This window comes from Acartia tonsa, chromosome 1 (genome assembly GCF_053477335.1).
Source record: "Acartia tonsa isolate MP-2025a chromosome 1, ASM5347733v1, whole genome shotgun sequence".
NCBI classification, from domain to species: domain Eukaryota; kingdom Metazoa; phylum Arthropoda; class Copepoda; order Calanoida; family Acartiidae; genus Acartia; species Acartia tonsa.
In genome coordinates, this window is record NC_137260.1 from 12,264,405 (window position 1) to 12,276,544 (window position 12,140).

General features: G+C 34.0%; 2 protein-coding genes and 1 long non-coding RNA gene across 4 annotated transcripts; 2 read left to right on the forward strand and 1 right to left on the reverse strand.

Moving 5' to 3' along the window:
• Nucleotides 1–912: 912 nt before the first annotated feature.
• LOC145332237 (uncharacterized) lies at nucleotides 913–2,645 on the reverse strand. The gene is made up of 4 exons (XR_013884100.1): nucleotides 2,511–2,645; nucleotides 2,033–2,100; nucleotides 1,735–1,802; nucleotides 913–1,306 (listed from the first exon to the last, which is right to left on the reverse strand). It is a non-coding gene; the product is annotated as an uncharacterized LOC145332237 (long non-coding RNA).
• Nucleotides 2,646–5,063: 2,418 nt separating this feature from the next.
• LOC145313122 (uncharacterized) lies at nucleotides 5,064–7,804 on the forward strand. Its single transcript, XM_080152396.1, has 2 exons — nucleotides 5,064–6,706; nucleotides 7,174–7,804. Exons 1-2 carry the CDS (start codon nucleotides 6,667–6,669, stop codon nucleotides 7,785–7,787), a joined length of 654 nt encoding a protein of 217 aa, XP_080008522.1. The 5' UTR covers nucleotides 5,064–6,666; the 3' UTR covers nucleotides 7,788–7,804.
• A 264-nt stretch (nucleotides 7,805–8,068) lies between these two features.
• LOC145313131 (uncharacterized) lies at nucleotides 8,069–11,264 on the forward strand. Of its 2 annotated transcripts, none has more exons than XM_080152410.1 (2): nucleotides 8,069–9,743; nucleotides 9,979–11,264. In XM_080152410.1, the coding sequence occupies exons 1-2, from the start codon at nucleotides 9,654–9,656 to the stop codon at nucleotides 10,297–10,299; spliced, it is 411 nt and encodes a 136-aa protein (XP_080008536.1). In that variant the 5' UTR covers nucleotides 8,069–9,653; the 3' UTR covers nucleotides 10,300–11,264. Both variants share the same exon structure in this region; 1 of them encodes a protein (XP_080008536.1).
• Nucleotides 11,265–12,140: the final 876 nt, after the last annotated feature.

Sequence of the window (12,140 nt, forward strand, 5' to 3'; positions counted from 1 at the left end):
TATTTTTTAGAATTTTAGCTTGTGGAATGTTTGGAGCTCTCGAGTAGAACTTAATTAACTGACACAAATTTTCTCGGTTCTACATTGTTGTCATAATAAACACTGATTGGGCGGATTGTAATCAATACGCTTTATTTGTTAATAAAGTCAATATTTTTTAGAATTTTAGCTTGTGGAATGTTTGGTGTCAACATTGTCGTCATAATAAAACTTATTAGTATCGTTCTGTAAATTATTTGTTAATTTTAACTGACTAACAAATTTTCTCGGTTCAACATTGTCGTCATAATAAATAATGAAATTTTTTGTATAATCTGTGACTGTTACATGTTGAGATGGAACTCAAGTTGTTCTCCATGGAACTGCAAAGCTCCAAACTTCAAAACTGGTTCAACTCCAAAATCCTGAAAAAGAATATTCATCTTTAAATTAAGCAATTAAAGGATTAACAAATCAAAAAGGCCTTACAAAAAGGAAAGTTAACTGTTTTGGGAAAATTTCATGGAGAAAGTAGATACAGCTTGTGTACGTGCCTGCTTATTAGAGAAAGTTTAATTCAGTTATCAATACATAACCAGACTGAGAGAAACTAAGAATGTCTTATAACGGGAATTTGGAGTTATGGTATGAATGAAATAGTCGTATGTTAGTTTTAAGAGAGAGTCTAGAGATTAGAGCCAGAACTGACAATGTCGAGATCCAGAGGGAGGTTTGTAAGAGGTTATATCAGCATGGATGGATTACTACACATCTTAATCGCTGCCGTCCTTCCCCTCTGCTGCCCGCCGCTGCCCAGGCTGCCGAACTGGCAGCTGTTCTTCACGAAGTAAACATGCACGAGGATGAATGTAATGCTGTTTAGATTTTAATAATATCCTGAAAGTACTGTTTCAATAATATAAAGTAGTAAAATCTAATTTTAAATAGCTACCTATCTAGTACGTTATTTTTATGTATTAACTTTTGTCTAACCAGTTTAATATCTATCTAATAAATTTAATAATAGCTTAATTGTTAATATAATTTAGTATACAGTTTCATGAAGGTAGTTCGATGTGTGTCTGTGTATATTAACTTCATATTTGTTACGCTTGTATACATGGAAACTACCTTTTGGGGGCGAGGTGTTGCCGTAGTTGCGTGTAGGATTATTCCAACTATCTTTTATTACAAATAATTAAACACTTACTTTTAACGGATGAATTTCTGATGGCAACAGCTTCATGTTGGTGCAAGAAATGTTCCACGATCGAATTGCGGTCAGCTTATAATCAGAGAATACACCCAGCTGTGTGCGAAGCTAAACCTGAAAAAGAATATTAATTGAAATATAATTTATATATATTTTCAATATTATTTTACATAAAACACATCTTATAATATCTTTCTATTAAGGGTATAAAAATTCGTTACGCTTAAAACAATCATAAACCTTAAAGGGCGAATATAGGTTGGATATAATATGAGCTTATTTCAAAGGTGCTATTATATAGATTATAATAAATAATTTAAAGATAATGACATATCTAATTGTATTAGTCTGTTTACAGCTTATAAAACCTGTCTAACTCAAGATAATATTATGTAATTAGTGTGGTTCCCTAAGAACTCAAACACTCTACCATCACACAAGGCTTCGTAGCAAGGTTGAATTAAAAAGGTTTCGTTAAAGGATAGTCTTAATAACATGGCCTAAAATATCCATGTTCTTATTAAAATTATTTTAACACTTACTTCTATGTAAACCATTCACTAATTGCAGCGCCCATATATTTTCTCACGAATCTGATTCCTGGTTAAGTCTGAAAAACAATATTAATTGAAATATAATTTGTTAATATTTCTATTATTATTTATATATATTAATAGTAGAATACTTTAAATATTAAGAATAGGATAAAAAGTCGTTCTTATATCATATATCAAAAAGGTTTAAAAAATTATAAAACAAACAGTTTATCGAAGCAGCTTAAAACCATGCGTAAGGTCCTATATTATATTGATTTTTTTATTACATTATTTAAACACTTACTTCTATGTGAGCCAATCTTTAATTGCAGCGCCCAAATAGTTATTTCTGATGAATCAGTGTTGCTGAACCTGAAAAACAATATTCAATTTAAATATAATTTATTAATATTTCTTTTACATTTATATATATTAAACCCCTTAAAGAATTATTTAATATTAAGAATAGGATAAAAAGTGTTTCTTAGATCAAATCAAAAAGGCTTAAAAAAGGCTTAAAACAATTATCCTATTATATAAATATATTAATATTGTTCTCTTTTACAACGAAGCTTTTTATTTATTTTAATCTATAGCTGAAACTCAAATTAAAAATAGGATGAGGCCTCGACTTTTCTCTTCCTACTTTAAGTGCCCCTAGAGGCTTCTAAGGGGCATAGCCGCTAGTAAAACTTAAACCGTTAATCGAAGGCAGCCTAAAACTGTACGCTCAAGGTCCTATATTATTAATGTTTTTATATTAAAATTATTTAAACACTTACTTTTACGCAAACCACTCTTTGATTGCAGGGTCCATATACTAACAGCCAAGACTGAAGGTGGACACGTACTTTTTTAAACTTCTGAATATCAGCTCTCTAGAATTCTTAAATGACATTCATATAAATCTTGTGAGATGGACCATCTCCTGTCAATCATACTTGGATATAACACGTATTTTCTCTAAGAGACTTGAAATAACACTCATTGTTTACAATAGTTTTCAATCGGTATATAGCGGCATTCATGCACATGCTCTGTACAGGTATACAACTTTATATTGAAAAATATTTCTTTTATATCCATTGCAATATATTTTTTTATATTTTATCGATGATATTTCATTTAAGTCATTGCAAAAATATATTACATTCACATTAAAAAAAATTTACATTAATTTAACTTTCGTAACCCTGTTTTCAGAAGATCAAATCAGCGTGCTCGACAAAGTTGCCAAACTTTAAAAAACACCTTATGTATATAATATCATTTTAATATTTTACCGGTTAATTAATTAAAACTGCATAACTTATATAATTCATGAAATGTTATTATTCGTTGCATTTTTACGATTAAAAATATAACTGTCTTGCAAAGTGTTTTGCCACCTATTCAATCTGTATGTTGGCAACCGTAACTTTCCATCGGCGCAATATTCAACTGCACTATATGACTACGGTGCATTTTTGTATTTTAGTAATCATTTTTAGTGAAATTACAGTGAATTTTTAAGTTAATATGTAACATTCTGTTTTATAATTCAAATTTTATCATTAATTATTGAGAATTCTTTGTAAAATATTCTTCGTATTCGTTTTTTCTCCCATTTTTGGGACTCTTTTTAGCTTACGTAATATACAGGACTTTTTTAAATGTAAAATTAATAAATATATTTCTTGCATCGTAGTATAAACGGATTTTCGCAAATATAGGAGTAAAATTATAAGAATGAAACTACTTTTTTGCCCAGAGGTGCCAGAGGCACTGGCTAAAAATAACTGTTTTTAATCTTATGCTTTTAGATTTTTATATTCGTAGAAAACCATGGATATAATACGATATGCTAGTTACCTAGTTTTTTTGCGTATGAATGAGAACACCTGTTCCTATCCACCGGATTCGAATGAATACGAGCTAATTTTATTTTTTAATTTTGTATTTCTTAAATATTCTACCTTTTCAGATAGTTCTGAATAACAGGCTATTCAAGTCAATCACCTGGGTACGCGTACATCATAATAACAGGTATGGGTGTATATTAGCTGTATAAGATTTATTTTTTTTCTCCTGCTACAAAATTTGTTTTAAATAAATAAGGGGGGGGGGGGAAGTTTTGACACATTTGCGTAAACAGGGAGTATAGGCTTTATCTTTGGACTGAGAGTATAGGTTATTAGGGATAAAATCATTCTTATATGATAAATTTTCCCAAGTTTTAAGATTTTTTGGATAGGCCTCCAGGTTCCGGAGCTCCAGGCCTTCCCCCCCCCCCCCCCTTGTTTAAGGACAAATAAAATACCGGAAAGTTAAAAAACATTAATCACACCCCTCCCAAAAATAAACAAGACAAACAAAATAATCATTCCTCAAATTAGGATGAATCCATACGAATACCACGAGCTGCATGACAGATGGGACGCCCTCATGGTTAGGATGTTGAGACTCTTCTCCAAGCTAAATATTCGAGTTCAAGAAGAATCATGTGGCATTGATGACGCTGTTGAAATAGTAAAACTGTTATACCATCACGGTTGGGTAGAGACACACTTAAAGAAGAATGAACCTATGCCCGAGAATCTCTACGAGAACGAGAGACCCCGCCTGGATGATACCGAGAGATATGTCATTGACCATGAAGCCGACTGTGCACCTTTCCTCACCAACGTCAGCCCTTTTTTCTAAATAAAACCCATAGTAACACATCTCTTTTCTTAATTTAGATTAACCTGCTCGGCCCTGATAATATTCAAGACCATGAGTTCTTCACATTCTGACGAGCAGGAAAGAATAAGGAAAGGTAAAAACTACAAAATTATTGCAGGGGTGTATATTCTGCTCCGGGGGGAGGGGGGGGGAGGGGGAAAAAAGAAATAAGTGGATCAATGATGGAAGTTGCTTCAAATCACCTGCTCTTGTTCATGGCTAGTTGTCTTTTGTAGCAGGGGAAAAAATTGTTTTTAACCAAAAAATGTTTCAGAATTCTTTGAGTTTCTTCATTAAAAAACGCTTTAGTTTTCTCATTTTTAATTCAATGTTCTTTCCTTTCAGGGAAGAGAAAGGAGAAGCTAGGAGAAGCCGAGCTCGCCGCCGGCGATTTCATCCAGCCTCCGGATATCCATGCTGAAAGCGAATTTTAATTGTAATTTGTGGCGTTATCCTCTTAGAAAATTTTGTTTGTATTATTTAACTCCCCCCCCCCCCCCCCCAAACTAAATTGCTGGGTTAGGTTAGGCTAGGTTAAGTTATACGGCTAGGTAGAGGCCAGGGGCCGTTTTTCTAGGGGGGGGGGGGGGGTATTTCCTAAGAGGATAACATCAATTTGTTCTTTCAGAACATTTATGTTAACCTCTCTTTGATTGCAGCGCCCATATATTTTATAATTAAGTACCCATGGTGACAGTGATCGAGCCCCACTGGTCGTGCAGATATATAATTTCCTGCATATAAACATTAATAAACATTATTTACCCCTAAAGCCGACGATTACGTATGCACGTGTACAGTTTTTTAAGCTTCTGGCTATAGCTCTCTAGGAGATCTTAATTGATATGTTTTATTTTTTGTTTTTGTTTTTTAATATTTTTGTTATGTTGTTTTTGTTGTTTTACATTATTTATTTTATAGCAAATTAACAAATTTTCTGGGTTCAACACTGTTGTTATAATAAAACTCCATGCAACTGCAGAATTCTGCAAAAGTCACGACCAGTGGGGCTCGATTATATATGCGTTCGTCGGCTTTTCAGGGAAGGCAGGAAATTTATATAGGTATTATCCAGGTCAGGACTGGAACAAACAAAATTTTATGTATATTGTATATAGTTATTTTTTTCAAAGTAAAAAAATGTCAGACCAACGCTGGATGACGTATGTATAATTGGATCACAATTTTGATAGGTAAGTTTAATTAATTTTATAGACAATCAAAGAATAAATAAGGGTATTTTCTTATGTTTGTAACTCTAACTCTTTATTTTGTGAGTTCCTTTGACATTTAATTTTGGTTTCAAAAAGTGTCACTCCCCCCCCCCCCCTTTTTTACTTTCTCCTTCTTTCGTTATATGTAAACAAGTAATAACCTTATTATTATAACCAGGGGTGTATATTCTGCACAAGATTTATTTTTTTTCCCCTGCTACAAAATTTTTTATTTTTTTTCCCCCCTAGATTTTTCTGAAAAAGTAGGGGGGGAAATAGAAAAATATTTAAAGAACTCTATATTTCATTTATTTTATCCCTCCTACCACACATTTTTTTAGTTTTTTTAACCAAGGAGGGGGGCAAAATGGAAAAAATGTTTTCAGTTTTCTTAATTTTTACATTTTTTTTTCCTCCAACCACTTATTTTTTATTTCCCCCCCCCCCCTGAGCAGGGGATCCCATGCAGAATATACATCCCTGATTATAACATATACTTCTTATTTCAGGAGTTACCTATACACCCCTGTTAGACGTTATTGAAATGGGAGACAATTTGATTGGTACACTCTCTAAAGCTCTACTGAAGCGTATAAGAAGTGGAGATAAGAGGAAAAATGTACAGGTGACTTTTTACAACTAATTATTTCTACATATTTAAGATGAGACCTTACTTTTCATTACTGTACTTAAAGTATAATCTATGCTCGACTTTAATTTCTATTTTTCACTTGCAGTCAGCGCACTATAAACATGCTTGCTCTTACACCAGTATAGTCATATGTACTGTAATCAATTGACACGTGTAGCTTGCCCAAATAACGATCCATAACAACTCCCCTATATTATTTTAAATAAGTAATTCACTAATTATGTAATCTTTTTCCAGTTGCAGCATAAACTGAGGTCCATAAGAAAACTCTTCTGTAATGCAACGAGAGCCAGAAAATACTGGCGCAAGAAACATCAACAAAGTGAAGACAGTCAGCCATTACTAGAAGAAGAACAGCAGGAGGATTTGATGGATGTGGAATATGAGAACGAAACTGCATCGTCAAAAGGTAACCTACAATATCTGTAATATAAAGTAGAACGATGTCGGTCTGTCTGTTTGTTGTTTGTTTGTCCAAATTCCCACAAACATTGTCTCCCAATTTTTGTTTTTTATTTTCCTTTCAATCTAAATTTCAAACAATTGGTTTGATCAAACGTTAGTTAAGTTTGTCTCAAGATATCCTTGTTCCAGGGGTGTATATTCTACATGGGATCCCTTAACCTAACCCACCTTCACCCACTCTCTACATTTATCTACTTTTTCTGGAATTTTTAATTTTTTAACTTTCTAATTTGACTAGTTTTTCTTAACGGCATTATCCTTATACTAAAGTAACAGGATGTCTGTGTGTCTGTTCAAAAGGATCTTGCTAACCGCTGAACCGATTGGGTTCTCCTTTACAGGGTACCTTCACATAGGTCCCGGGAAGGTTTATAACTATAAAACATCATGTTTAACATCGTATTTTTTTAGGTAAAGTTTGTACAGGCTGCAATACCAACTTCACAAAGGAAACCGAAAGTATATGTTATCAATGCTACGCAAACCAAGTTTTGGAGCGATTAAATAACAATCCTGAAGAAACGGACTACATTAATATTGTTGTAGACAATATTAACAACAATAATACCAACGATAATAATGATGCAGACAATGACAGCATTCAAGATGCCGAGGACTGGGAACACGTCGAATTGTTTGATATACCTGAAGATTATTTTGACCCAGATGATGACGATGACCCTGATGACGAACCTGATGGCGATCATGACGGGGATCCCTTCAAACATCTTACAGAACTTGAGAAAGAAATTGTTAATGATTTCAGAAGCGTTTGTGTTCTAGACAACCCCATCTCTCACAACAAAGTTAGAATCATCCTGGCGATTCTGAAACGCTTGTGTATTTTCAAATTTCCGTCATATAATACATTATTCAAACCCAAATACAAAGTTGAAATCAAAGAAAACAAATATAATCCTACAAATGCTCCTGGTTCACTGATTGAGTGCAGGTATGTTTATATACGATTTAGAAAGCGTAGCATTTCTATAATCATTACCAGAATTTCCGTACGTCCATTTTAAACATGTTGATTTTTCTCCTTTTTTAACAACAAACTTTCAAGTGTTCTAATTATCAGTTTGATCATTCTTTGGTATATTGCTTCCTGCGACAACTTCAGAACAATATTATAAGCGAAGCCACTCTATAATTAATTCCTTAAAATTTAAGTATGTGCATAAACCTTATCCTTCTTCAAGCATTTTTTTTTAACAAATTTACTTACATACAATTTTGGTTCGACTTTAATATTTTTAAATTCAGTTCAGATACTTCACAATTGTTAATGTCCGTTTGTCGTACCGTTTCAGTGCTTTGGTTTTTATGGATGTTGTCATCCTTGTTCCATTACTTTTCATCGTAATATTATTTGGAGCCCGATGGTGCAAAATTTCTTTGAATTATGCAAGTTTTAGTTAAAAATATATTTCTTTTTCCAGATTCCCTACCTATGAGATCCTCCAAGACGCCATCACAGACTTTAAACGGTTGAATGGACAACAGGCCGTTGATGATCATATAACTTTTGACATCTCGGGCGACGGAGTGAAAGCAGCTCAGGGATCTCATATCTCCTATTATACTGTCTGGATTAGGTAAGTAATTAATATATTGTGGATTTGAAAGGGTTGGGTTGGGATAAAGTTCTTTTCATATACAGCATGACCCTCGAAAAGGTATTTTTTAGGATTGGCAGCCTATATTTCAAAGGATATCAAAATATTTGTTTTACATCAATTGACAGCCCAGATTTTTAAAGCCAAAGTTTAGGAAACCATTCAATAAACAAATAAGAAAGAAAACTAAGTTTACAATTGATACTTTTTTCTATTGCATTCATATATAAAAATCTGTCTTACTGTATACCAGGACTTAATTAATACCATAAGTAAACCTAGTTTTTACCACTTTTACGGTAAAATTTTACCAGCCTTTACGTTTTATAAATCAGTGACTACAATTTTAAGTCTAAGGTATTAAATGCTATTATTATTAATTCTTCTTTATTATTTCAGGTTATTCTTCAACAAAGATTTCAGTGTTATATTGCCAGTCAGCATATTTGAGAAGACGAGGAAGCGTCCCTACAGTTACAACTTTCTGGATAATGTTACCCGATTCATCAACAAACTAATTCAAGAAGGATTACCTGGACATACCTTTCAATGTAGAACCATCATCCACGATGCCGTTGCCAGAGCCGATGTATTCGGCCTTCTTGGCCATGGATCAAAAAATGGATGCCCACACTGTGACCTTCCAGGGATGGCTTTTTCACAGACTTATCTCCGTCAAAAGAACTTGGTATTGTTCGAATCAATGAATGTATTTTACCCCAGTGACAGTCAAAATATGGGTACGCCGAGGTCTGACGAGAAATTCCGCAAGTTAGAGGAAAATAATCAGAACATGAAAACCAGTTTTTCTGACCTTGACCCGAGCTTGGATTTAATACAAGATTGCCCCAGTGATCCGATGCACGCGTTGCACCTGGGCTATGTAAAGAAAGTGATGACGTACCTGAAGAAAGGACGTAATAGTTATCCAGAATTGGAAGAAGAAGACTTAGTTCAAATGGAGAGAATTACAGGGATGTACTGCATTTGACTAAAGAAATGACGCGTAAAATAGGTGTTTTCTTCGCGCATTTCTCAGCACTGCGATAAAATTCTGCAGTTTTGGATTTATGTCTATTACACATTATTTGTACGCCTTGTTATGCCGCTTAAAAGAGTGTTAGTTTGAAAAGTTTAAAGAACTTAAATTTTGAAAATTTTCTCCTTATCACCCATATTTTACCATGAACTGCAGTAACTCCAATTATAGATGAAATCAACAATCAATTGAAGCTTGTTGGCGATTTTGATCGCGTTCCCCGTACGTCCATCATGCGCCTGACAGAGAAGAAGCTAGCCCTCAATTTGAAAAGTTCTGAATTCAAAGTACTGGGCTTCTACCATATGATATTTTATGCAGAGGTAGGTTTTTACCATATTATAATCTTTTTAGAATTTAAAGCTTATTTCAGTTTCATTATATTGTATAGCAATAACATTCTTTTTAAATTTGCGCACGTGTGCTATATTATATATATATATATATATTTCTATTGAGGAGGGTGGACTTCCAATAAGTATATAGGGCGAAGCCCCTAGAGGCTAGGGGCGAAACAGCTAGTTTTACCTTAAATTATTACAATGTTTTTTTTTCCAGTTGGCAAATCTTAAAGATGAACAACGTCTGATATGCAAGTTTTTATTCCACATATTGCGCAGTCTCGAAGAGCATATAACAACTGAACGTGTGGCTGAGCTCAAGACCATGATAATGGTCCTGAACTCAAAATTGGCGGAGATGTACGGCGAATCGTGCTTGAGTTACAATACTCACATGCTTTACCATATGCCGGAACATGTCCGCCGATTTGGACCATCCATGGCGTTCAGTTGTTATGCTTTCGAAAGTGCCAATCATGTGATATCAACTTACATCCGCGGCTATAATTTTGGCCTTAAAGAGGTTTCAAACAGGTAATACTATTTTTTTTTAGTTGAGTTCCTTTGACTTTTAGTTTTGGTTTCAAGAAGTGTCACTTCTCCCCCCCCCCACTCTTTACAAATTTTAATGTAATTTTTAAAAATGTAACATAACTTTCTTTCCGTGTATTGCTTCAAACACTTAAGCTATAACGATTTCACCAGCAACATACCTTTCCGTTTAACAGCCATTAATGACATAAATGACATATTTAGATTGTTGATATTTCACACAGTGAAACCGTACATAAATCAAAAGCTGGCTGTCAGGGGAACTAGGAATGCCAACAAACGAAAGTTCGAGAGTAATCAATTCTATACAGACTGCCAAGACCTCTACTTTGTCCCAGACTGCCGTCGTGATAAAACAGTATGGTTGGTCCACAAAGTGAGGACATTTTTTCCGGCATACACCTTTCCTGAAGATTCCAGAATAATAGGTAGGGGTGTATATTTTGCACATGATTAATTGTTGTATAGAAATATTTCATGAACTATACATTTCATCTAATTCCTTTTTAACCTACCACAATTTATTTGTAATTCTCTTATCATGCCAGGAGGAGAGTGTGGTAAAGGGGGGGTCTAGGAAATATGAATTAAGTTTTATGGTTTTAAACACTGAAAATATACACCCCTGGTATTAGGAGTAGGCAAGACTGACGATCCCGAAGACTATAGCCATCCTCCAACACAACTAGCCTCCAACCTACTGAAGTACAGAGTAGCATGTATCTCCGTACACCTGTTGCATCAAGATGTCTCCATCGTAATTCCTATCGGAATTTAATTTTGTACATTGAAAGCAGAGAAAGGGGGGGGGGGGAAATGACACTTTTTAAAACCAAAACTAAAAGTTCCATATTGTACCCCTATAAAACAACTGCCATGCAAAATGTCAGATCTGTAACTGTTTCTTTAGTTCAGTTCCTTTGACTTTTAGTTTTGGTTTCAAAAAGTGTCACTTCCCCCCCCCCCCCCCTTTTGTTATAATATGTATGTAAAATGTTGTAAAATTCAACTGAAGGCCCTTCCCTCTTTATTTGGAATTTATGTGAAATGTACTTTAAAATATTTTTTTCATTAAAATTATTTTTTATAGCTAATTTTAAAAAAGGCATTTCAACTTAATTTAGCAAAACCCTACCTTTTTGGCCATCGATGGGTATGAAGTTAAAGTGTTATAAGTCTAGTCTGTAATTTGAAAGAGTACATGTTTGCAATTTAATTTAATTTTACATAAAATTTTAATTTCTGTCTACACATTTCAGATTTAAAACTATGCAAATTGCCCATGCCAACGACCTGGATAGAACAGCGTAATTTCGACTGGCAATTGACCAAGCTAGATCCCAAAATGACGAGGACTGGAAAGAGTGCTAGTTCTGGAAAGGTAAAAATTATATTTAAGGCCTAATTTACTATTGTACAAATTGCTGCTACCCTTCGCTCTTAAAACTTATAAATTCGCATGTTACCGGATCGAAAGGAAAACCTTATCGGTTCATGCTTAACAGACCACAAAAGATTATTGACCAAGTATAATTATTTATTAATTTTCCACAGTGTGTTTAACATTTGATATTAGTAATTAAAATTCTAGGGGCGTAGCCACTGCTATCTAATATCTTATTATGCATTGTAAATACAACAATTATTTCTTGTTTTAGAACAACAAGCCTACTGGAGGTGGCAAACCTAATGGAAGTGCCAGAGGTGGAAGTGCCAAAGCTGCAAGTGCCAAACCTGGAAGTTCCAAACCTGGAAGTAACAAATCTACTGGAGGTGGCAAAGGTACAACAGCAAAGGTAGGATTTTAAGTTTTATTGTTATCGGTTT